The sequence below is a fragment of the Polypterus senegalus genome, chromosome 3, assembly GCF_016835505.1.
Source record: "Polypterus senegalus isolate Bchr_013 chromosome 3, ASM1683550v1, whole genome shotgun sequence".
NCBI lineage: Eukaryota > Metazoa > Chordata > Cladistia > Polypteriformes > Polypteridae > Polypterus > Polypterus senegalus.
Genome location: NC_053156.1, coordinates 10,735,738 through 10,761,944, shown reverse-complemented (window position 1 = coordinate 10,761,944; position 26,207 = coordinate 10,735,738). Strand labels below are relative to the sequence as shown.

The following is a 26,207-nucleotide window of genomic DNA, read 5'->3' as shown; positions in this document are numbered from 1 at the left end:
GGCCAGCGCGGTGACCCGGAAGTGCAGTGGCCGGGTCAGCTCCATATCCCCAAGTGCCGGAAAGCCGCCTCTCTCTTTCAGCCATCTTGGATCGTCGCTCTCTTCACAGTGAGTACCGTTCAGGCTTATCCGTCGCCATCTCGCTCATCGGAGCTCCCTACACTCGTGCCGCTGGGCTGGTCTTCTCCGCAGGTGCTTCAACGTCTCCGGAGTGGCCATCGTGGCGTGCGGGTAGCCGACTGAATCCTGGAAAGAGCCACCAGGGAGGCACTGGGTGGGCAAACGGCTCTGGGGAGTACGGGCCGCGAAGTGCAGGACCGAGGGAACGAACCGACAGTCGTACGCGAGACACTCGAGTGCGCGACAGGCTTGGAGGGTGTGAGCGATCAGCAGGACGTCATCCTCCGAAGAAGACGAGCTGCTGCTCCGTGTGTGTGTGTGTGTGTGTGTCATAGTGCTAGGCGGGTGAGCGTCGGGATTGGTGCTCGTGTGAGACGCGGCGTGGAGTTAAATGGGCTGCAGCTGCTTCACCGCGTGGGTCAGGGAGACCAGGCGGTTACGGGGGTGCCAAATATGAGCGCGGGGGAGAATGTTGGGAACATCCATGGGAGAGCCGTGTGTGCACGTGCGAGAGACCGACGGAGACAGGCGATCGAGCGCTGGAGGATCGACTCGGAGTGAGGACAGCGTGCTGGCAGCGTGGCTTTGGACTGGCGGCTGGAGCAGCAGAACTCTTGTGTTACAGGAGAGTTTGTCGTGAATGTCGTGAGACGGTCATAAGTTCCGAGCTTTAGTTGGGTGGGCACGCGACCTGCCTGCGCTGTCTGTGTCTGGGAAGCACACGGGCGTGATGGTCTCGTGTGCAGTGGGGGTGCCGTCCAGAGGTTAATATGAATAGTTGTAAAGTGTCGCGGCTCCATAGTTCACAGCCTTCTTAGGCCAGGAGATTTCACATTTGTGTGTCCTGATCAACAGGTCAGCGCACCACTGCTGTCATTAGCGAGTATAACGTGTGTGCAGTTGAGGCCAAAACGTTTCCATCTACCTGAGCTGAAGACTTCGAAACTCCACACAAGTCATGTTACATTAGATGGGGTGACCAGGTTTGTGATCGGTACAAAGCACCATCGTCAGAAATAAAAAAAAAAAAAAAAACCCGTTATAGCATTATAAGCTTGGCATTTAATGGTTTGTGTCACAAAGCTTCCATAAAGTGTGCCTTGTGTCATGTAATGGGTGTTCAGTATAAAGTGTGATGTGCTTTTAAGGGCCCGGCCCAGCCTGTTCTCCACTGTTGTACGAGGAGTGTACCTTTGGATATTGAGGGGTATCGCTGGTGGTGGACTTGTGCTGAATGAGGTTTCCATCCAAAGTGAGGCAGAGCAGGTTTTAAAATCAGATTGAGTACAGCGGGCAAGTCCTAAAAAAGTGACAAAACATTTTAACATGAAGGTAAACCTGTTCTTACTTTTTAAGTGTCCACTAAATTCATTTCCTACCACCCCCCCAACACACACACAGTGACCCGGCTGTCCGAAATGGAGAAACCTGTGAGAGAATGTCACTATCACAACAGGTTTGCAGCCATTCTGGCAAATGTTAATTGTGAACATCTAACAGTAAAGGGAAGATGACGCCTTTTTGTCACATAACGTGTTTGCCCCCCGCTATTAAGTTAGGCTTCATCCCCACTGATGACCCCCATGGTGCCAGTCAGGGGTTAGTGACACTTGTACAGTGATATGGTTTGGATATTGCAGTGTGTGTTTTGTGGGTTGGGATGCTTATAGTGACTTCAAACCTGGCACTGTTCTGGAAAGTTTGGGATGTCGGGTCTGCCTAACATTATCCCATTAGAGCAATCTGGATGAGAACGGGCCATTCAGCCCAGCAAAGCTTGTCAGTCCTGTCCACTTTATTATTCCTCGCAAAAATAACATCAAGTTGAGTTTTGAACGTCCCTAAAGTCCTCCTGTCCACAACACAACGTTATCACTTATTCCAAGTGCCTGCGGTTCTCTGCAAAGAAAAACATACTAATGTTTGGGGGAAATGTCCCCTTAAGTTTCCAACAGTGGTCTCGTTGAGCTTATGTTACAAGGCACTGTCTCGATCCACTGCACTGATTCCCTTCATCATTTTAAACACTTCAGTCAGGTCTCCTCTTCATCACTGTGAAGGCTCAGCTCTTTTCATCTTCATAACTCATCCCCTGTAACCCTCAATCAGCCTCATCGCTCTTCTCTGAACCTTCTCTTATGCTGTTATGTCCTTTTGTAGCCTATAGACCCAAACTGCACACAGGACTCCAGGGCCTCATGTATAAACGGTGCGTGCGCACAGAAATGTTGCGTAAGAACTTTTCCACATTCAAATCACGATGTATAAAACCTACACTTGGCGTAAAGCCACGCACTTTTCCACGGTACCTCATACCTTGTCGCATACACAAGTTCTCCGCTCGGTTTTGCAAACTGGCGGCACCCAGCGTCAAAGCAGTGCTACTGTTCCTGTGTGGTTACTCATTATTTTCATGACGCGCTTTATAAATACACGAAACTAACCGCATATTGTTTATTAGCGTAACGCATCTGATTGTAATGAACTCGTAACAATATAATGGTAGAGGGAACAGCCATAGTATTCCAAATACCAGAACTGCTTTAGCGTTGTTACTCTCACTTCTTCTTCTTCTTCTTCTTATTCTTTCAGCTCCTCTCGTTAGGAGTTGCCACAGTGGATCATCTTTTTCCATATTACTCTCACTGCACCACTCAGAGTATTTATATCACTGTATCTGAGTGTGAATCACAGCAGCAGCTGATCGGAAAGAGAATTATCGGTATACAGCTTCAAGGACACGGAGCCTCGCCACGCAAAACGTTTTAAAGCCTTTCCTGTACGGCCTCGTGGTTCAGAAACAGTTTCATTCCAAGAACTCTAAATGCACTCAATCAGTTGCACCTTGTAGAACTGTTAGTACTTATAAGTACAATCACCTCACTGTAAACTTGCACTACAGTTATAATATCGCACAACCTGGGCCACTTTATAAAGCGTGTATTTACATATGATGACGATATCATTTATAAGGTGAAATGCAGCAAAATATGTTTATTAAATTATACAGATAAAACTTTAACTTCATTTATATCTATATTTTCACTGGGAGTGTCGTGAAGGATAGAATAATTAAACATATACTACGAAGATATTTCAGTGTTCTTTAAATGTTTTGAAGAATCGGCGCTAAGCTTACAGATGGCTTTTACGTCTATTACAGAGCTGATTGTGTGGCGATCGGTTACTTGGGGAAAGAAAAGCAAGGACTGCAGTGACGGCTACGCCAATATATATTGAATATAAAACAGAAAGAGAAAATAACAACACAGCTAAAAACACAGCGACAAATTTCGGCAAAAGTTAAATGCTTGTGTCATGAGCACGAGGCGGCTATGCAGTGTCTGCAACGGACGTGGCCATCCACCGTGATAAGCTACCTCACTGACATTGGTGGGCTTAAGGAGCCACCGATTCTTCCTCTGCCCAGTGCCACCACAAGCCTAGAGCCCCCCTGATTGTACTGCTGCAATAAATTATTTCATCGAAGTGAAACACATGTTTAATAACGTGCTTTAACTCCTATCATCATGAAAATGACATCACGTATACATCTCAGTATTTTAGTTATTCAGAGAGCTGTAATATCACGAATGTCATGGACTCTGTGTCCAGTTAGAGGAAGAGAGCCAGTTTAAGAAGCAAGTAGTGATTCACACACACAGATCACATACAGTAGAAGATCAAATACAAAACAAAGCATTTAACGTGCTACTTTAATTACGATGTGATTTGAGAAACTGCTTAATTAAACGATTTTAAGATGAAGTTTATGATGTTCTACTTTAATGACAAAATAAACTACGTGATTAAAGTGGAAATGTCGAGATTGAAGTTGACATTCCGTGCTTTTTCCCCACCGTGTGCCTTTTTCTCTGTACCCTAATAAACTTTCATATGACACTCAGACGGTGGGCTTACAACTCTTCTTTTCACGGCAACTTTGATATGTGACTTCTTTTTTATTTCGGCACTGTGTGATTTTGTGAACATGAGCTTTCAAGTTTCTCCAACACGCTATGTCACTCCATCAACTTCCTTTTGTTGATTATACCACAGCTTATTTGAACAAATAGTATGTTTTTCCTTTGCCTCCACTTGGTATTCGCTGAAATTCTTATATTTTCCCGTGCTTTTGCCATTGTCTTTTCACAGAAGGCTGCGCTTAAGGGCGATTTATATTGATTTGCATATTCAAATAGGTGTAATTCTGGGAGGATTTGGGGCGTTACAAAATGCGCGTGCCGAAGCGTTAGTTTTCACGCTGATCGGGATTTATGTAGCGGAAGAACGTGGAAGTTGGAGTACGCACAGATTCCTGCATCTGGATTTTTCTGTGCGTAAGCACATTTCGCTTTGTGCTTACGCCATGTTATAGTGCGAGTTCTACGCGACGGCGTTATACATGAGGCCCCAGATGAGGCCTCACCAGTGTGTTATAAAGACTGAGCAGAACCTCCTGTGACTTGTACTCCACTCGTCAAGGCGCTATATAACCTGACAGTCTGTCTGTTTGCCTTCTTAATGGCTTCTGAACACAGTCTGACAGTCGATAACTTAGAGTCCACTACGACTCTAAATCCTTCTCATTAGGTGGACTTTTGATTTTCAGACCCCATTGTGTATTCACACCTCACATTTTGACTTCCTTCATGTAATTCTTTACATTTACTGACATGAAATGTCATCATCCACAGATCTGTCCAAATCCTTCTGTGATGACATAACCGATTCTCGATTATCTGCCTACGCACCTCTCTTGGTATCATCTGCACATTTAACCAGCTTATTTATATTGATATCCAGATCAGTTTTTATTTATATATACACACACATACATACTAGCAAAATACCCGCGCTTGGCAGCGATGTCGTGTGTTAAAGAAGTTATGGAAAAGAAAAGGAAACATTTTAAAAATAACGTAACATGATTGTCAATATAATTGTTTTGTGACTGTTATGAGTGTTGCTGTCATCAAGGATTTGATTCTCATTATTTCTTTCAGTCAGGTTCGTATTTGGAGGACGTGTTGTGTTCGAAGTTACATTCCGTGTTTGTCAACTGATGTAAAGATAACAGGTTTCATTCACGAAGTGTTCACTACGCAAATCGCTACTCGTGAATCTAAGATGTGGGCATTCCCGGTATTAACTTGTGGATTTGCCTGCAAATATTTAGCGTCAGCGTGTCTATGAAATTAATTTAAACTTAAGCTTTACACCTTGCTTTCCTATTGATATGTCTACAAAGGCTTGTTCAGATTCAGAGGGTTGTTCCTTTCTTACTGCATCAATAAGCAGCTCGTCTTCCTTTTATCTGAGACATCACACACTGCATGCACGGGTTTACCTTTCCCAGTCCTGCAAAGTCAGTTCACGTGAGCCACTCGGAGTACATGCATCAAGCTTCTCAGCTGTGCTTGTGCTCTCTCGTCGATCTCGCGATGTCCACGGCTTTATTTAATGTTAGCTCAGACCCGCACTTAAAAGTTTCTCTCGACTTTCACTGAGTTTGTGCCAAACACTAGTCTATCCCTGACCATCTCATCTTCATTTGCATAAGTGCAGTCCTTCACCCGCGAATATTTAGCGGCAGAGTGTTTCTATTGGATTGCTGCCGTCAGACGGCCTTATATGGGCAGGCACTCAATTACGTGGTTGGCGTGGTGATGAGGGACGTAACTCCTCACACGGCGACCGAGCTGCAAGCTATGGCCGTATATACAGTTTGTACATAAGTAGGTTCCAGTTATGACCGTTACGTGTAGAATTTCAAAATGAAACCTGCCTCACTTTTGTAAGTAAGCTGTAAGGAATGAGCCTGAGAAATGTCAGCCTTCTACATTACGGAAGTTGGAGAATTAGTGATGAGTCAGTGAGTGAGTGAGGGCTTTGCCTTTTATTAGTATAGATATACACACACAAGGTGGTCCAGATCTAATTATGCAGATCCAGATCATCTGGGTGACTTTGATTTATGCGGGACAATTCTTAATGTCGTCAGTTCAGCACACTTCTCGATGGTCCTGGATTTTTGAATGATTTTCTGTGTAATAAACTTAAGTTATAGCATAATGAAAATTGTATAATTAGATCTGGACTGATATAGATATATATATCTATATATCTATATATATATATATATATATCTATATATCTATCTATCTATCTATATCGATCTATAGATATATATCTATAGATAGAGATATATATCTATAGATAGAGATATATATCTATAGATAGAGATATATAGAGATTTTATTTATTTATATATATATATATATATATATATACACACACACACACACACACAGGTCCTTCTCAAAAAATTTGCATATTGTGATAAAGTTCATTATTTTCTGTAATGTACTGATAAACATTAGACTTTCATATATTTTAGATTCATTACACACAACTGAAGTAGTTCAAGCCTTTTATTGTTTTAATATTGATGATTTTGGCATACAGCTCATGAAAACCCAAAATTCCTATCTCAAAAATTAGCATATCATGAAAAGGTTCTCTAAACGAGCTATTAACCTAATCATCTGAATCAACTAACTCTAAAACACCTGCAAAAGATTCCTGAGGCTTTAAAAACTCCCAGCCTGGTTCATTACTCAAAACCGCAATCATGGGTAAGACTGCCGACCTGACTGCTGTCCAGAAGGCCATCATTGACACCCTCAAGCAAGAGGGTAAGACACAGCAAGAAATTTCTGAACGAATAGGCCGTGCCGCCCCCAAAGTTTGCCGCCTTAATTTCTTCAGCACATCACCTGGATAAGGAGCTTGTTGTGTGGTCTTTAGAGGTTCTCTTCACTCGGTCAGTTCCTCCCGTCCCATCTTATTCGCGCCTCTGTGCCCGTGTTTAGCACTTTTTCTACTTTAACTTTAGTTTTATAAGGGTTTCTTGTTGGTGTCAGACAGCAGGGTCGGCCATTGTCCAGCGCCCCTGCAGCAGTTGCAGTTTAAGGGTTTTGCAGAGTAGGATCTCCTTTGGCACCGACGAGGATTCAAACCAGATACCAGTGCAGATCCTGTCTCCTGTGCCAGACTCCAAAGCCGTTGTCATCTAACGCCTCTTGTGTTTCCTTTTTTTTTTTTCTCCCCTCATAGAAATGCCTGGTGAAGCCACAGAGACCGTTCCTGCCACAGAGCAGGAGCTCCAGCAGCCTCTCGCAGAGACAGGTATGTTGTGCTCCTCCTGATGACTTTGTGCCTTAATATTAACTCGGGATTTGCACTTGCCCTTTTATTCTTGGCATGCAGAGTGTGGGGGCATGGGTAAGGTGGTCTCACAGGTTTAATTGCATGGATTTGGATTCTTCTAGAGGTGCCCTCTATAGAGTGCATGAGAGAAAGACGGGCCCTTTGCAGAAGGGAATGTTTTGTGGGCAGCACAGAGCTTGCCCTCTGCTGGAGCTTTGTCTCCCGCAGGAGGCCAGAGTGCCAGGTGCCAATGCTTGTCTGTGGTTAGTCTTTGTGTGGAGCTCAACTTGGCGGTACCACGCGACATTGGTGGTGAATGCTGGGAAGCACTGGCCGCCTTTGGCGAGTTTGAGGTGTGATGTGGATGGTTTACTGGGCACTTGAATGGCAGTTTGGGCATGAGCTCACACGTATGAAGAGGCAGCCTTTTGGGGCCGGTGTAATCTTGAGTGGGCACCTGTGGGCCAACACTCCGCAGCAGCAAGCTTGTATGGCCGCGTCACACTTGTAGTAAAGCCTAGAGGGTGCAGGTGTGCTGCATGATGTGGGTGGTGTGTCACAAGTTCACGTCCAGATGTGCCACTTCTAACTTTACTGTAACTCCTCCCGGACCTGTGGGGGGCACAGAGAGCTCCGTGTCCATCAGAGAGGCAGCTACAGAGTCTCCAGAGTCGGCCAGTCCAGAGGTTGCAAATGAGGCTTCCCAAACTGAGACTGACCCGGGCCAAGCAGCCCTGTGTGGTCCTGCACAGGAGCCTTCAGGTGGGTCGCCCTTTCTTTGTCACATGTCTGCTTTCCTTTTCATTGGCTAGCTGGTGACCTTTTTTTTTTAGTCAGGTGCTCTACCACTTGGCCTTCCCCTATTTTAACAAACTGGGCATGTCCTGGATGACCAGTCCTGGCAAAGTGGTGGGCTCTGATGTGCTTTGGCCTTTCCAGCCATTTAAATGCTGTCCTCCTCGGGGTGGTCTTTCTGCCTCTCACCGCACACTTAGGTCTGGAGCTGAGGCCCTGCTGCATCTCTCAAGTTAACCACCGTAATCGTGGGCACAGATAATTCAAATGTGACCTGCCTTGGAGTTGGGCCTACCAAAGCGTCCTGGTCTTGTCCACCTGGCTTTGCCCAGGCGGGGTGCTGGTATGGACTGGCAGGGTAGTGCCTGGTGTATGTGTGGTTGGCAAGACGTTTTCTGTCCTAGGTAAAGATGCTTTGTGTTGGCATTATGAGGAGTTACCCAAGTGTCACTTGATTGGTTTTACTGATTTCAGAAATTCCCAAAATGTAAAGCTGGATGCTGTCCTGTGCCTTTGCCCCCGTGTGTGTGTGTGCTTAAGTGCTACTTCCGTGGTTCACAGCCATTAATGAAGAGAATGAGGCACTTGAGCGGGGTGTCAAGCAGCAGTGAAATGGGGCAAGTGGTACAGCAAGTGCCCCCATCAAAGTGCTTTTGGCCCACTGCTTCTGTTCGGTGTCCCCTTTGAGTCATGAGTGTGTCCCACTGACTGAAACGTACTCGAGGATATGAAGCCCTCGGCTCCCTCTGGACTAACGACTGGGTCAGGATCGGTGCCGTCCCTCGACTTCCATACCCGAGTGATGACACAGGGGATTACGGGGGGGCAGCGTGTGAATGTCTAAGGCCATCACAAGGGTCCCTGGTATGGAATCAAAAGGAAAAAAAAAATCATGACACTGCAAACCGATGTGGCCGTCTCTTTAATATAAGCAGAATCTGAAAAACCGTAAGGCTGGCGGCCATGCAGGCGGTCATCGGATGAACTGCGGGACCTGCACCTCTAATATCTACACGGTCGTGATTGTAGCATGCAAACATTGAATCGAGTTCAACAAAACTGAACTTGTAATTTGACATTAAAGAAATCTTGCTGGAAGGTCTTTTAAATGGTGTAGGGCAGGCGTGTTGGAGGGCCGCACTGGCTGCAGCTTTTCATTCTCACCCGTTCCCTAATCAGTTTTCACTGCTCATTAACTTTAATAGCCCTGTTAGGAGAAGTTCCTTTCTTCATTAAATGACAGCCAAGCAGAAATGAGATGTGAACCGAGCCGACAGATGAGCAGCTAAACTGACATTTCAAACTCCTGCCAATCTCTTTAATGCTGTTAGTTAATTCCATGGCTTGTTGCTGCTCTCATTCTGCCACAGCACCATCAAGGGCACCATCAAGGGCACCAATATCAAAATGTTTTGGTGACCTGGGAGATCAACCTTACCAAGACCATCACCTCTCTTTAATTTCAGATATTGTGTGATGGGCACAGGGGAGCTGGTCAGGTGGTGGCGGCTTGTTTTGTGTCTCATTATTGTTTGGCTGCTAATGAAAGAAAAAGAAACAACTGGGGGCCTGAGACACGTTCATTAAAAGCGGTCACTAATTAAGAAGATGGTTAGAATGAAAACCTGCAGCCACTGCGCCACTCCACGCCTGGAGTTCGCCAACCACAAAGGGCACAACACTTCAGTTGTATCGACAGCATTGGAATTATTCACAGTTGATAAAATGTGGAGGTTTATACTTCAGAAAACAGAATTCAGGTTAACGGCTCATTTGTTCTGATTACAGAAATGCAGTCCTAGTTTAACAGCCAGGCCGTCCACCAGTCTCTCATGAGCCGACTTCATTCCTGTAAGCAGAACAAACGAGCCGTTAACCTGAGTTCTGTTTTCTGAAGTATGAAAACAAACCATCCTGGGAGTTTCCTGAGATTCAGTAATCAGTGTGGCAGAGTCTGCAGTCGAGCAGGCCCATCTCTGACCTCGACCGACTGTAGTCGCTTCACACAGCAGTTTGCCAGCACGCCAGAGCCGAGGATATTCATTGAACGGCACAACCGGCTCTGGTCGTGTCTCGGTGCAGCTGATCGGTCCGTGCCGTGTATCCATGACCACTGGCGTCCCTGGGATTCAGCCTGCCAGTGTCCGCGTTGGCCTGTGTGTGCGGCCAGTTCAGGCGCAGTCGGCGATTTAATACATTTCATCAATGGCGTCACTTGTACGTATCGTAAGAGGTTGTTGCAGTAGTGTTTTTTTTGCAGTTCATTGGCAGTGTGTAAAATGATGAGTGTTGCAGTAATTGTGATGCTCTTTGCATTTGGAAAAAAAAAATGTTCCACTAAAATTTACTTTTTGTTTGTGAACTGTGACGCTAAGTGCAGCAAAAAATATTTTGATAGATAGATGGGATTAATAAAGTATCTAAGGGGGAATTCCCAAACTCCAGCAGCAGCATACTTGATAAAAAACAATATTAAATTGAAGAGTGAGAACAGTGCAGTGCAAGTTAAAAAATGCCAAGTGGAGAGTGCCAGGCTGGTATAACGGACAGTGACTTTGTATAATGTTACCGTTTTACCCCCCAAGTCTCATAGTGTGGGGTCTCCTCAGTCTGTCGCTGAAGCGGCTCCTCTGTCTGGAGATGATCCTGTTCAGTGGATTCTCCATGATTGGCAGGAGTCTGTCTGCTCAGCGCCCGTCGCTCTGCCACGCATGTCAAACTGTCCAGCTCCGTACCTACAATAGAGCCTGCCTTCCTCACCAGTTTGTCCCTCTTCTTTATGCTTTATTTATTCTTTAAATAAATAAATGAATATAAATAAAACCAGAACCCTAGGAATAAACGGAGACAGTGGCAGACGTATATGTTGAGGTAGCAGCGGAGGTGACACAAGGTTACCGATTGTTCATGAGTCTGATTGCAGTTGGCTAGAAACTGTTCCTGAACCTGGAGGTGCGCGTCTGATTGGACTTCAGTCGCTTCCCAGATGGGTGGATGGTGAAAGGTGACCGTGCAGCGTGGCCGGGGTCAATTAACAATTAAGGGGTCTGAGCCTTCAAGAGCAAGTCGGTTAAAATGAATTCAAAAGAAGAGCAGACCCCCGTGACCCTGTATTCGGATTCAGCGGGTTAGAAAATGGATGGATGAATTAGCAGCAAAAACTGGACACTCATTAAGAAAAGGATGAGAATGAAAACCTGCAGCCAGTGCGGCCCTCCAGGACCGGAATGTGAGATCCCTGCTTTATGGTAACTCTTAGGCCGGAGTTACACTTCACGCGACGCGATGCATGCTGCAGTGGACGCTCCTGCTACGTAAATGTTGTAATGTTCATACCTGCGCGTGTGCTTTACGTAAATCTGGAGGAATCCAGCAGGTGGCAGTGCGAGATATTATCACGGTGAGAACATGTTTGGCTTCGCTGTGTTGTGAATTGCCTGAAACATCCATTAAATTCTGATGACCCCTTACCACAATATCTCGGAACAGGATGTTTACTGATTAAATCCAGGGATGTGTCCATTCCAGCTAGCACTGGGCACGAGGTAGAAACAATCCCTGGACGAGGCCTCAGCTCATCGCAAGGTGAATACAAGCACACACACACTAGCGTCATTTTAGCGGCACCAAATCCCCAAATCTGCATATCATTGGAAGGAAACCGGAGCTCAGTGTGGAATACAAGCAGGAAATATCAGCGACGTCACTCCGTGTGAGACAGCAGTGCTATCGCTCCACCACCGTGACACCCCCATGTGTGTAATTAACAGTATTCATTATTTAAACGAAACTATCTGTAAAATGTAACACACACTTTAATGCATTTCATCATGAAAATGCAAAGTATAAATGTAAAGATTCTAAATGTGCAGAGAGTTGGAATATCAGACATTTAATTTGTTCTGTGTGCTGATCTATTACTGCTTGCCGCCAAGAAGCTCGTAGCGATTAAGAACTGGGATGACGTTTACGACCGTCTGCTTTAATGATAAACTACAAGGTTTAAGTGGACATTTCGAGATTAAAGCCAAAATTTCCACTTTAATCACAAAATACACATTTTCACCGTGTCCTTTATTTATTTTTTTCTCTGTGGCACAAATACAGCGCTGTGCACTATGTTGCTGTTGTGAAGCTGCGCAAAAAAAAAAAAAGACGGCACAAAAGATGGTATGCGAGACTTTTAACTCTTTTACGGCTAATTTTTTTTTTTGTTATCTCCCAGGGCTGAACATTTTTTAAAAAAGAACACAAAGTAATTGTTTAACATATCAAATCAACAAAAAAGATTTACTTTTGACAAATGTTCCTGTCTTGCATGTTGTATGAGCCTGCATACTCTATGACTTCACATACATTTTACCCAGCAAAGTCTGACGTCGCTCAAAGCAGCCAATTTCAGTCATTGCCACATTGCACTGCTTACAATACGTGTTGCTTTGGTGCCTACTTTTCAATTGTCTGCTGCTGCCCTTTTTCACATATCTTGTTAGTGTGTACTGTAGAGAGACAAGTCACCCTTTTGCCATTGTGCCATTCCACTGCCACCAAGTTTTCTGCCCGCATGAAAACCATATTGTCACCTCTTTTCATCTTCTGAAACTTTATGAACTTTATGCATGGCATTATAGCCTGGCTCACCCCATGGGATTTGCACGTACCCATCACCATGCTGCATAACCTGTCCAAAGCCACCAGGGGACAAAGCACGTTTGGACCAATGCTCCCTGAAGTTATATCACCAGTTCTGTCCCATCTCTATTTGTAATACCACAGCACGCTTCATCTCGTCTTTTGTTGTGGGTTTACACTTTGAAAAACGAGAATGCGATGCAAACGCAGCCCGCAATTCAAAAAATTTCTCTGCCTACCTGCTTGTCTCGTCTGACGGTAGCTGAAAAGCAGCATCAGGAGAGAGCAGCCTGAAGTACAGTAGCTGGTGATCTGTCGTGTCCAACAGCAAGCCATGCCATCTTGTGAAGTCCAGTAGCCAGATCGGCTCTCAACGGATCAATGTCTGTGTATTTAACCCACGCGAACTTTGCCGTAGATGCATTGGCTGCGCGAAGCGCTCAACTGGCAGCAGATCCGCATCGGCTGGTGTTTGATCAGCTGATGCCAGCTTCTCACTCTCTTGCTCAATCTCCTGATCACTGTCAATAAAATCCGATTCTGAAAAATCAGAGTCCGACTCTGCGATAAAGCGCAAAACATTGTCTGCCGAGTGTTTTCTTTTCTGCACTCAATTTAATATTGTTTCTTTGTATCAGTATACTGCTGCTGGATTATGGGAATTTCCCGTTGGGATTAATAAAGTATCTATCTATCTATCTATCACTTCGCTCCATTGTCACATGTCGATGCCATCTTGCCATTGTTTACATTTCGCAACTCACGCACACGCTAGGATTAGTTGCCGAGTCAACGAGTCTAACATTCCTCCAAGCACAGAGGGAATGCCTGTGACGTGGCAGTGAGATTTGTCGCCATTAACAGCTGATTATCGCCCTCTATCCCTGGATGTCGACTTTAATCGACGTGCGCCCTCAACCCCTCCTGTCGACATCCGCCCTAAAAGAGTCAAAATGTATCGTGCGACGCTTGAATATAAAAGCACCACGAATGCATAAGTATGTCGGCATTTTGCTTCACCACATCGAGCCATTCATCAAACAGCGCAGCGCGCACATCGATCCCCGTAGGATCTGCATAGTGGCTTTCTGTCACATGTAGATAGTAAACGGAGACTCTGACGTCACTTTCCGACTTTTAGCACACTGCGCTCCCCTACTTTTTGCTGGAACTGCAACTCGCGTTCTGCGATTTCTGAGGACCTGCTCGGAGGACGCATGAAATGAACGCTGGGTGTGATGCGGGCGCGTACGCGTTCTGAGTGTGACGTGTAAACGAGCCCTTAGACGGGGTCCCCAGCTCCGGTCCTGGAGGGCACCACTGGCCGCAGGTTTTCATTCTGACCTTTTTCTTCGATAGTGATTTGTTTTTGCTGCCTATTAACTTCTTTTGAATTCCTTTTCATAGTTTTTTTTTTTAAGGTTGCTTCCTCTGAATTGCTTCATCTCTTTCCTTAAAGAGAAATGAAACGTGTAGTGAGCGAGCCAACAGAAGACCACCTGAGTCAGGGCCTCAAACCCCAACTGATTTTCACTCCAAGCAGTTTCTCAATCAGGTTACGGAATCTTGTTGTTAATTAAACCCGCTCTTTAATCCCGTGCCTTGTCGCTGCTCTCATTGTACGACAGCAGACATGTCCGACATTGTGGATTTTCTCTTATTCTCTGATTTTCTGTTAAATGTTTTGTGGACCTGAGCAGATCAGCGTTCCTGATACCTTCGCCGTTCTTTCCTTTCAGATATTGTATGATGGACACCAGTTGTTTCGGAATCATGTTGTATCTCGTTGTCGTTTGGCTGCTAATTAAGGAAAACGAAACAATTAAGGGGTCTGAGTCTTCAAGAGCAAGTCAATTAAAATGAATTCAAAAGCAGTTAATTGGCAGTAAAAAGAGGTCACTCATTAAGAAGAGGGTTAGAATGAAAACCTGCAGCCACGGTGGCGCTCCAGGACCAGAATTTGAGATCCCTACTTTATGGTAACTCTGAGGCAGGGGTCCCCAAGTCTGGTCCAGTGGCTGCAAGTTTTCATTCTAACCCTCTTCTTAATGAGTGACCAGTTGTTACTGCTAATTAACGTCTTTTGAATTCCTTTTACTTGACTTGTTTTTTAAGATTTGTTCCCCTGAATTTCTCTTATCATTCCTCCGAGTTGCTTCATTTCTTGACTTAAATGGCAGCCAAACAGAAATGACATGTGCAGTGAGTGAGCCAACTGGAGCCCACCTAAGTCAGGGTCTGAAACTCCAACCAGCTGCTCAATGAGGCGCCGAGTCTCGTCGTTAATTAAACCCGCTCTTTAATTCCATGACTTGTTGCTGCTCTCATTTCTCTTTTCTAAGAGCAGCACTGATAAAATGTTTTGTGGACCTGAGCAGACGGTAATCTTTCTTTATTTTCAGATATTGTATGATGGACACCAGTTGTTTGGACTCCTTTTGTGTCTCCTTATTGTTTGGCTGCTAATTAAGGAAAGCGAAACAATTAAGGGGTCTGAGTGTTGAAGAGCAAGTCAATTAAAAGGAATTCAAAAGAAGTTAATTAGCAGTCAAAACAGGTCACTCATTAAGAACAGGGTTGGAATGAAGACCTGCAGCCACTGGGGGCCCTCCAGGACCGGAGTTGGGGACCCCCAGTCTAAAGTGTCACCGAGCCGTGACTAGTGAGATTGTGTCCCCTTCGGTTCATAAGTCAAGCTGTTTGCGTTTTTGTGTTCTTTTGTGCTTCTCCGCTACGATTTCGGAGAACGGGAGAAGTGAGCTGCCGTGACTAAGGTTGGCGCAGTCACAAGCCCAGTGCGGCATCCGCGACACTGCCAGCGTTTGTGTTTTGCAGTTGGGCAAAAATGTGCAAAACATTTCCGAGGGAGCTGATCCATAGGTGATATCGCACAGAATGCGGCTTCTCTGCTTTTAACCCAAAGAGTACAAACATTTGCCAGAGCTTTTCAGGGGGGATTGCCAGGGGATGTCTTTGTGCATGGCCAAGGTGTCCATGTCTGGTTCAGATTTTTCTCACAAGGATATGACGTGGCTTTTCAAGTCTGTCACAAAACTGCCAACTCCACCGTTACTGTTTAATGAGTTCAGGGACACGGGTGGCACGTCAAGGGCAGATTTCACACAAATGTTCAAAGACCCTCGAAATAATAAGTGACCAGGTGATGTGGTGGACGGAAGGACTTTGGGGGGGGTCTTCAAATCCATATGTGATTTTTTTTTTTTTTAATAGACAGTCTTAAGTGAATAGGATGGCTGGGCCGTTGTCCTCCAAATTCACTTGAAGTTCTCAAAGGAGCTGCTGGTGATGGGCACCCGAATGCCAGTCGAGTAGAACAACACCATTTATTTATGTGGCACATTTTCATACAGTAGCTCAAAGTGCTCTACATAATGAAGAAGCAAAAAATAAGACAAAATAAGAAATGAAAATAAGGCAACATTAGTTAACATAGAAAAGGAGTAAAGTCCGATGACCAGGGTGGACAGAAAAAAAAAAAGAAAAGAAAATCTGCAGGGGTCCCAGGCCACGGGACCACCCAGTCCCCTCTGGGCATTCTGCCTAACATAAATGAGACGGTCCTGTTTGTCGTTAGAGTTGCAGGAGCCTCGGCTGCACTTGTGAATGTGTGTGCGGCCCGGGACCCCCGGGACTCCTCCGCTGTGCTGTGTGATTAACCCTAGGACTCTAGTGGACTAACCTGCCGTTGGTCTTTGTCTTTATTGCACTGCCTGCTCAGAGTGTGACCCCGCATGAGCCCCCCAAAGCGCTCTCTGTGTCTTATTTCATCTCCAACCCTCTCTTCTTCAGCTGCCTGTCCTCCAGACTCCGGTGCTGGTGGCTTGTCTCCTGTTGCTGCTAGCACTCCTGCTAAAGAAGCCAGCGTGAAGCCTCCATCTCCTTCCAAACCTGTTCCTGTCGCCAAGCAAAGCTCAAAGTCTGCTTCTACCTCCTCTCCTAAGTCCTCGTCGCTCTCTCACTCTACTCCTCCATGCTCTCCTCTGGGCTCCTCGGCAAGCCCAAAAAGTTCGATCATGTCACACGAGCAGGGTGGCAAATCTGGGCAACAGCCAAAGGTGGTCAAAGCTGGCAAGCAGGGCAAGGCCAAGAAAGGTGGGGGGAAGCAGGCAGCCAAGACGAAGCCTGGCGAGGCCGCAGCGGAGCCGTCCGATCCCCCCGCCGCTACCGAATCTCAGCCTAAGGACAAGCCTGTGGACGTCCAGCCTCAGTCATTAGCTGACGTGTCCGCACCAGCACCCCAGCTGCAGGCTCCCAAAGCCCCCGAGTTGCTTCAGCCCGAAGCAAAGGATGCCATCAAAACAGAGGGCACCAACCAGCCTGCAATAGAGAAGGCCAAAACTCCTGACGCAGCTGTCCCCCAGGCTGTGGCAGAAGAACCCAAGGTGGGGACATCCCCACCACCTGCCCCCGAGCTCAAAACAACTGAGGTGGTGCCAGAGACTGCACCAGCCCCCCAACCCAAAGTCCCTGAGGCATCCTTGGCTGCCACCAAACCCGTGGCAGAGGAGGCCACTAAACCAGAATCAGCCTCTCAGACTAAGGTAGAAGTGCCCCAAAAAGCCAGACCCCCGAAGCCCGAGGCTGCTACAACAGAGCCCGTGCCCCAAGTGCAGGACCACAGTACACCCAAAGTACCCCAGGAACCTCAGTCATCCACAAGTACCCCTCAGCCAAAGTCGGAGCAGTCCCAAACAATAGAGGGTGCCAGTCAGGCCACAGTACAGGAGGTGCCTTTGCTGGGCACACAGCCCAAAGTAGATTCGGCTGCCACCGTGCCCCCCGTTGCCTTTAAGATCACTCCCCACACCCCCGCCTCTGCTCCACTTTCATTCGCTGCTGCTGTTGCCTCTGGTCTCCCTAAAAGCCCTCCTGCTGCCATCCCCTCCAAATCCCCCAAGCAGCCCTCCGAGTCTGCTGCAGCACCTGTGCCAGCCGTTCAGACTCCGCCAGTAGCTGCTGACGCGCCAGTGGTAAGTGCCCCTGCACCCTCTCCTCGCCCAGCCGCAGATACCCCAAAGGCAGTCGAGGGCAAACCCCCAGCAAGTTCACCTGTTGGCCCTGCCAGTAGCGCCCCGGCTGCAGACCCCACCTCTGCTGCTCAGTCTTCTAAGCTGTCTCCGTCTGCCCCTGCTCCTCCTACAGTGGATGATGACGAGTTGCCACCCCTCATCCCCCCTGAAGAGCCTGTCCAGGAGATGACCTTTGACCCCCCTGTCTTGGTAGAGAAGCCCAAAGCTGCAGTCGCGACCCCTAAACTGCCATCTGCCCCGGTGGAGCCCATCCTCAAGAACGACAAGGGTATCTGCTCGATGTGTCTGTTCTGTATGGCATCATGCACGGGGTGAAGCCCCCTTATTGGGGGGATGGGGTGGAGGTGGGGGGACACGCACTAACTGTCTGCTGTGTTGTAACCTCTGAGTGTCTGGGGCAGCTTTTTACATTTGTGGTGCTGGGGGGGAGCTGACCTGGCTCGATGGCCAACAGACACTGGCACACGATTGTAACCAGCCAATCCTGGGCCTTTCCAGAGATTGTTCATTGGCTGAAGCTTTCACAAGGCTTCTTGAGATGGAAACCTCTGGGCCTCATGTGGGACACCTGGCTTTGCCATGTTGGCGTGTCACTTTGGCACAAGTGTCTCGTCCAGTCGTTTCCTGTCAATTGGCCTTTTTTTTTTTTTGGGCTGTGAACGTCTCTGCAGTTGGTGCTTTTCAGGGTTGAAGTTCACTAAACCAGCAAGCATGCTGTGCTCTAATCCTGACGTCCCGATGCGGTGACCAGAAGGAGTGGGCCTTTGTTGTCCAGTGTGCTTCACGTGCCAGTCTCTAACACTGGAGGTGTGCAAATGCCACCTGACAAAGGTGTAGTGGAGAGGTGCTTAGCACGTGTCTTGTGTGTTTGGTGTCTAGGGTCCGGCACGGAATCGGAAAGCGATGAGTCGGTCCCCGACCTGGAAGATCACGACTCTGCACAGGCACAGACGCAGCAGGCTCAGGTAGGCATGTGTTTGAGACGCCACTGGAGTGTCCACGAGTGTTGTGTTGTGGTGTTAATCCTCCTCTGCTTGCTCTCCAGCTAGCTGCAGCCGCCGAGATAGACGAAGAACCCGTTAGCAAAGCCAAACAGAGCCGGAGTGAGAAGAAAGCTCGAAAGGTACGCTTACCGTGGAGGTCCGGGCAGGGATTAATGGGGTTTGCTGATGCATGTCATGTGTGAGAGAGAACCCTGTGGGCGCACAGGTCACCCGAGATCAAGTCGGAGCCGAGCCCCTGTCTATGGCAGACCTGGGCATTGAGTGGCCCTTCGAATGTCCCGGACCAGACCGGCCTGCCTGAGGTCAGTGGGAAATTAGGAATCGGACATCGTAATGGCACTTCATGCGTGCCCGGCCATCCACATTGTTTTTATTTTGAAGAGGACTGACATTGTTTTATTTGTTTTTAACGTGATTTACGTACGTACGTGTGAGCTTAGGCACCTTCACTGTCATTTGTTGGCAAACAGATGATTGATAGATAGATAGATAGATATGAAAGGCACTATATGATAGATAGATAGATAGATATGAAAGGCACTATATGATAGATAGATAGATAGATACTTAATCTCAAGGGGAAACACACACTCCAGCAGCAGCATTCTGATGATAAATAATATTAAATATCAGAGTGGTGACAATGCAGGTATAAAAGACAATAACTTTGTATAATGTTAACATTTACCCCCCCGGGTCACATAATGTGGGGTCTCCTCAGTCTGTCAGTGGAGCTGCTCCTCCTGTTCAGTGGATGCAGTGGATTCTCCATGATTGACAGGAGTCTGCTCAGCGCCCGTCGCTCTGCCACGGATGTCAAACTGTCCAGCTCCGTGCCTACCATAGAGCCTGCCTTCCTCACCAGTTTGTCCCTCTTCTTTATGCTGCCTCCCCAGCACACCACCGCGTAGAAGGGGGCGCTCACCACAACCGTCTGATAGAACATCAGCATCTTATTGCAGATGTTGAAGGACGCCAGCCTTCTAATGAAGTATAGTCGGCTCTGTCCTCTCTTGCACAGAGCGTCAGTATTGGCAGTCCAGTCCAATTTATCATCCAGCTGCACTCCCAGGTATTTACAGGTCTGCACCCTCTGCACAGTCACCTCTGATGGTCACGGGGTCCATGAGGGGCCTGGGCCTCCTAAAATCCATCACCAGCTTCAGGTGTAGGTGGTTTGAGTCGCACCATTTAACAAAGTCCTTGATTAGGTTCCTATACTCCTCCTCCTGCCCACTCCTGATGCAGCCCACCATAGCAGTGTCGTCAGTGAACTTTTATGCGTGGCAGGACTCCGAGTTGTATTGGAAGTTTGATGTTTGTTGGCTGAACAGGACCAGAGAAAGTCCAGTCCACTGCGGTGCTCCTGTGCTGCTGACCACCATGTCAGACCTGCAGTTCCTGAGACGCACATACTGAGGTCTGTCTGTAAGATACTCCACAATCACAATTACGAGAAATGTGAGTTAGCTGTTAGCCCTCAAAAATGTCAGTTAATGTTTTATGTATAAAAAAAAAAATTGATAAAGAATGTCGAGTTTTTAGCAAGACATGGACTTCTAAGTATTTATTGCCTGATGTCAAAGGTACGGTGGCCCAGTAGGTAGCGCTGCTGCCTCACAGTAAGGAGACCTGCAGGTTCGCTTCCCGGGTCCTCCCTCCCTGCGTGGAGTTTGCATGTTGTCTGCGTGGGTTTCCTCCCACAGTCCAAAGACATGCAGGTGAGGTGGATTGACAATCCTAAATTGTCCCTAGTGTGTGTGCCCTGCGTTGGGTTGGCACCCTGCCCAAGGTTTGTTTCCTGCCTTGTGCCCTGTGTTGGCTCCAGCAGACCTGTAGTGAGGATATAGCAGGTTAGATACTGGATGGATGGATGTCAAAGGTAAAGCCCATGTGCTGTGGGGGGGCGGTGGGAACAGATTGCTGTGTTAAACGATCCAAACCAGTGCCAGTTTCTCAAAATGAGCTGCCCACCTCTGATCTAGACCTCTTGTCACACCTTGACCAGCAGCGCTCTTGTCCCTGACCCTCCTGTCTGTTCTTCTCTGTGCTGGTGGCAGTAGCCGACATGGCTGACCGTGACAGACGCCCACAGTGAGGGCACTGCTTCATTCTCATTGTGTATAGTGCTGTGAAAAAGTATTTGCCCCTTCTTGATTTCTCCAGTTTTTGCCTGTTCGTAACACTTCATTGTTTTTGATCTCCAAACAAAGCTGGTATAATTCAGAAGACCACCATGTGTAAACACAGTGCCCAGTTTTTAATCCTCATTTGATTAGAAAAGTCCACTAACCCCTGTCCCGTAATATAAAAAAAGTAACTGCCCCCTGAACTTAATAATATCTGGTTATGCCGTCTCCAGCAGTAACAATGCGGGACTGATCTGCGCTGGTACCTGGAAGGTTACTGCCAGACGGGATCCTACTCCGTTGGGCCCTTGATCCAAAGGTCCTTTACCTGAAAATTGCTCTGGTGTTGCTGTGTGATGGCTGAACCTGCACTGTGACCCAGAAAGGTCCTGTGAATTTGGGATTAATGCAGCCTATTAAAACAAATGAAATGCTTTCTCTATGGAGAAGTCTTGGTCCGCTCTCCTCCACAAATGTGTTTTAATATGGCCACACCGAACTTGTAATTTAAGGTCCCACCACAACATCAAAAAAACTGCAAACATTGAGGGAATTGAGAAGAGGAAAAATACTCGTTCACAGCACTGCAAATGATTGTAGCTGCCCAGATGGTACAGAGTGAGCTTGGCCTCCACTCCACACACTTTAGACAGAAGAAGAGGCGAGAGGTCAGCATTAGAACGTGGACAGGCGTCTCCTCTGACGTTACCCTGGTGGCTGTGATGGATACGATGAGGTGGCGCGCAGCGGTCATTAGGAAGTCTGCGGTGCCTCAACAACCCACCCACAGGTTAAGGGGGATGTGATGTGATGTGACGGTGACACAATTTGGCCGAGCGCTGTCTCGCATTTAATGGCGAGCGACTCTCTCGTAGCATTGTCAGGAGTGGTGGGAGTGTGTCGAGAGGACTCTCTCTAGAAACTTCCTCTTCTGATTCTGTGGGTGCTGATGTCTGCCTCGGGGAGTGAGGGTGGGCCCTCCATGATGAGTCAGATGATGTGACTTTCGTTCTTCTGAGTTTACTGAAGCCAACATTGTTTCTCTGAGAGGGGACGGGGGCCCTGATTTTAAATGGTACGTCAAGTCTCTTCTGATCCTGAATACTTAATATAGTTTTTGTTTTGTTTGCCCCTCTAGGCCATGTCCAAACTCGGTCTTCGCCAAGTCACGGGGGTCACCAGAGTCACCATCAGAAAATCCAAAAACATCTTATTCGTCATTACCAAGCCAGATGTTTACAAGAGCCCGGCGTCTGACACTTACATTGTGTTTGGAGAGGCCAAGGTAAGTCGGCTGGGAACCCGCCGAGGCGTTCCAGCACTGGGACCTGTGCCCTTATTTTACAAATGGAGAGCTGGGCATCCAACAGAAGACCGTGACGTGCTGTTGTTGCTGCCACTTCCCTTATGGGCGAATAGCCCTGGCACTGTGATTTCTAAATGTGGCCAGCTGTTTGATATTTGTGAATGCAGCTCAGAGGTTGTGTGTGCCCGTCTGCCCCTCTTCCAGTGTGTGACATGCTGACTTTTGGGGCACCCGAGTTAGGACAGGTGGTATGGGGTGGGGCTACACAGTAAGTGCCGGTACACTAAACAGGAAACGATCGATGACATGACATGCGAGTGCTGCAACCTGTGAGCGCATTTACCCCAAAGGAAATGAAGAAGCACGTCAGTCGTAAATTCCAAAGCCACGCTCGGCTGGCGTGTCCACGTGTGAAAGGTGGTTGGTGCGGTGTCACTTTGGATGTTTAGGCCCGATACTGCCATGTGATCTGTCACCTCCGTCCCAAGTGTATTTATACTTTATTAACTGAAGAATCCTGTTCAGTCAAATGAAAATTGCACGCATGCTATAAATGAGAAGCAAGCTGCCAAGCGTAGAGTTTGATATTTACTGATGGAGTCGTTCACTGGAGACCATCTGCTGCCGAGAACGACTTTGGACGCCACAGCCAGCTTTGTGCTAATCGCACGTAAACGGTAGACTGTGCCCTGCAGCGTGTCGCATGGCAGTCATTGATGAATTGACTCGAGTGGAAGCCATGCTGCATGATTCCCAGCAATCCCTGCGCAACTTCTTGTGAGTGACAAATGCTGCTAATGCCACCACTGCTGTCGCTCGTTAGCAACAAAGGAGGGACCTTTGCTCTCGTCTGGCAGTGGGATTGGGTGGGCCGTGTGAGGGAGCTGACCGGTGGCGTGCGGTAACTTGGCTGTTCTCTGTACCACACACGCTTTCTAGAATGTCACTTATCGGGTCGGCAGCAGTTCAGAGCATTGATTATTTCTCCTCAGTTCTGAGTGGGCATCAGTTAAAAATATCAGTCCATCATCGTGCATCCCGATATATCCTAACACAGGGTCACTGGGGTCTGCTGGAGCCAATTCCAGCCAGCACAGGGCAGGAACAAACCCCGGGCAGGCCGCCAGCCCACCAGAGGGCACACACACTAGGGATAATTTGACTGGCAATGCACCAAACCTGCATGTCTTTGGACACGGGGAGAACATGCAAACTCCACGCAGGGAGTACCCGGTACACAAACCCAGGTCTCCTAACTGCGAGGCAGCAGCGCTACCCACTGCGCCACCGTGCCGCCCCCAAAGTTTGTTTGCCTTTTTAATTCCTTCAGCACATCACCTGGGTGAGGAGAATGTTCTGTCATCTTTAGAGGTTCTCTTCACTGGGTCACTTCCTTATGAGGACGACTTGGGAGTCGTAGTGGGGTCTAAACTATCGACTTCCAGTCAGTGTTCAGAAGCCATGAAGAAGGCTAACAGAGTCTCAGGTTATATAGCGCCTTGACGTGTGGAGTAAAGGTCACAGGAGGTTCTGCTGAAGTCTTTATAACACACTGGTGAGGCCTCATCTGGAGTCCTGTGGTCAGTTGATGACTCCATAAAGACACAGCAGCACTGGAGAAAGTCCAGAGGAGAGCGACGAGGCTGATTGAGGACTACAGGGGGTGAGTTATGAAGATGAAAAGAGCTGAGCCTTCACAGTGATGAAGAGGAGACCTGACTGAAGGGTTTAAAATGATGAAGGTGATCAGTGCAGTGGATCAGACGGGGACTTTAAATTGAGGTCATCAAGATCACGGGGACACTGTTGGAGACTTGTGAAGGGTGAATGTCACACAGACATTAGGACGTTTGTCTTCGCACAGAGTCACAGCCATGTGGAGTAGGAGACCAAGTCGTGTGGTGGGCAGTAGGACTTTACGGACCCTCTGAACTCCATTTGATGTTTTAGAAGGATGAAGTGGAGAGGACTGGCGACCTTTGGTGGGCTGAATGGCCAGCTCTCGTCCAGATTGTTCCAATGTTGCCCCCCAATCCCTCCACTGTCCTCAGTCCTGACGTCCCCCCTAACAGAATGTAGAGACACTGAAGAGTTGCTGAGACCTTCATCTGATTGATGATGATGATGATGGAGTCATTTCTTTGTTTCTTTTTATCATAGCTTGATGTGAGGAAAATAAAACGACAACCCCCTTTTTGCTTTGGTGGTCTCCGTGTTTCTTCCTCGTCTAACGTTGTTTCTTCCTCTCCATTGGCAGATTGAAGACCTCTCCCAGCAGGCACAGTTAGCGGCTGCAGAGAAGTTCAAGGTGCAGGGAGAGGCCGTGTCGAACATTCAGGAGAACACGCAGACGCCCACCGTACAAGAGGAGAGCGAGGAAGAGGAGGTGAGCGCCGGCGCCGTGGGGCCCAATCGTCTGCTCCGTGTTTCCTTCCCATGATGATTCACATCACATGACTTTCGTTCTTCTGAGTCTGCTGAAGCCAAACGTCTGTTCTGAGTGGAGGGCCGCCATTCACCGGACCCTCGAGTGCTCGTCTGTTTGCCTTTCAAGGTCTCATCCTCTTCCTCTCTCTTTTTTTTTTTAGGTTGACGAAACCGGCGTGGAAGTGAAGGACATTGAGCTGGTGATGTCCCAGGCGAACGTGTCCAGGGCGAAGGCCGTCCGTGCGCTGAAGAACAACAACAACGACATCGTCAATGCCATCATGGTGAGTGCTGTGGCTCTGCCACCTCCTGGGCGTCGTGGGGTCTGTACAGGGTGCACCGCCCACGTAACCTTGTGGCTCGTCTGTGTCCCCCTACAGGAGCTGACCATGTGAGCATCCGGACGGGAGTGTGCGGTGGTGTGGCGTGAGGTCTCGTAGCTGCGAGTAACGTTTGTACAATTTATACTGATATTGCAAATAAACTTATGGGTTGAGAAGATGGAGGTGCTTGAGTTGACCCCGTGACCGCGGTCTCTCTCTCTCTGATGTTTCGGGGTCAGATGGTGGTCCCGGGGGGCTGCTTGTTGCTCCAAGATGACCTCATCTGGGGAGAAGGCAGATTTGGAGGCAAGAGGGCCCATCTTCATGCCAGCGCCTTTCTGTGCCAGGTGGTCTTATGCTGTGATGTGGCACAGTGAGGCTTAGGGGGCACCTTCAGTGCTACTGTTTGTTGAGACCCCAGCAAACACCACTGGAAGCTTTGGCTTTGGGGCAGAAAAGCCATTGGTGGATGTGAGGAGGAGACTGCAAGGCGTCGCCATCGTGGCATGGAGGGCTCCCTCCTATTGGCAGAGTCGCCAACGCACCGCATGGTCTTGGAGGGTTTGTGCTGAAAGCCAAGAGTCACTTTAAGGGCCTTTTCAACTTGTGGGGGTCTTCTGGGGACTTGTTCTCCACCTGCGTCCTCTCGGTGCCCCTGCTGCACAACCCAGGGTGCCCAGTTTAGGTCATTTGTCTGCTTCATCCATGGGATTCCCCCTTCGTGTGACGAGACCCGCGCTGCTGCTGCTGCTCCACATCGGGTACTCGACTCCGTGGATGTGAACTGGTGAGGTCAAAGGTTACGAGCAGCCAGACAGCAAATGCCACCACACTGCGCTGTCACCAAGAGGCCATCACACTGGCCACATCCTCTGCTGTCGTCGCTCCTTTGTGGATCTCGGCTGTCCTTGCAGGCCACACACCAGTGGAGCTCAGAACGTCCACCTAGCGACAGGATCTTCACCTGGAGGACAGGATGGCGCTGCATGGAAATCCTCACCCACCAGCAGGTCCTAAGATGGCTGACCACATGCGAGGTCCTCGCACGTCTCAGTAAGTGACCACCCGCAGAGAGCTCCTTGTCACTTTGTAGTCCCCTCTGGAACAGACGCCTCAAAGCAGGGGACATGAGCCCACGTTGTTAGTGGCTTTAAATCAGACGCACTACTTCTACCAATTGGGTGACCCCACCTTAGCCTGTCTGCGGG

The 26,207-nt window shown here is 48.0% G+C and overlaps 1 protein-coding gene and 2 non-coding genes across 7 annotated transcripts; all 3 read left to right on the top strand.

The window, feature by feature from the left end:
- naca (nascent polypeptide associated complex subunit alpha) lies at positions 1–25,179 on the top strand. Of its 5 annotated transcripts, XM_039746575.1 has the most exons (10): positions 2–108; positions 7,240–7,311; positions 7,960–8,094; positions 17,923–18,078; positions 18,690–18,775; positions 18,856–18,933; positions 22,082–22,228; positions 24,507–24,635; positions 24,838–24,960; positions 25,057–25,179. In XM_039746575.1, the coding sequence occupies exons 2-10, from the start codon at positions 7,242–7,244 to the stop codon at positions 25,069–25,071; spliced, it is 939 nt and encodes a 312-aa protein (XP_039602509.1). In that variant the 5' UTR covers positions 2–108; positions 7,240–7,241; the 3' UTR covers positions 25,072–25,179. The 5 variants fall into 5 exon arrangements, with proteins under 5 accessions (XP_039602508.1, XP_039602509.1, XP_039602510.1 ...); XM_039746574.1 differs by lacking the exon at positions 7,960–8,094 and having other exon boundaries at positions 1–108; positions 16,570–18,078; XM_039746576.1 differs by lacking the exon at positions 7,960–8,094 and having other exon boundaries at positions 3–108.
- Positions 21,920–21,995, top strand: LOC120526974. Its single transcript, XR_005633256.1, has one exon. It is a non-coding gene; the product is annotated as a small nucleolar RNA SNORD59 (small nucleolar RNA).
- On the top strand, positions 24,681–24,754 carry LOC120526975. The gene has a single exon (XR_005633257.1). It is a non-coding gene; the product is annotated as a small nucleolar RNA SNORD59 (small nucleolar RNA).
- Positions 25,180–26,207: the final 1,028 nt, after the last annotated feature.

What these genes read in the sequence shown, in the direction of transcription:
- naca (XM_039746574.1), top strand. Translation starts at nt 7,242, where the DNA reads ATGCCTGGTGAAGCCACAGAGACCGTTCCTGCCACAGAGCAGGAGCTC. An exon ending in GCAGCCTCTCGCAGAGACAG is followed by an intron (nt 7,312 to 16,569) that starts GTATGTTGTGCT and finishes TCTCTTCTTCAG; the next exon opens with CTGCCTGTCCTCCAGACTCC. An exon ending in CACAGACGCAGCAGGCTCAG is followed by an intron (nt 18,776 to 18,855) that starts GTAGGCATGTGT and finishes CTTGCTCTCCAG; the next exon opens with CTAGCTGCAGCCGCCGAGAT.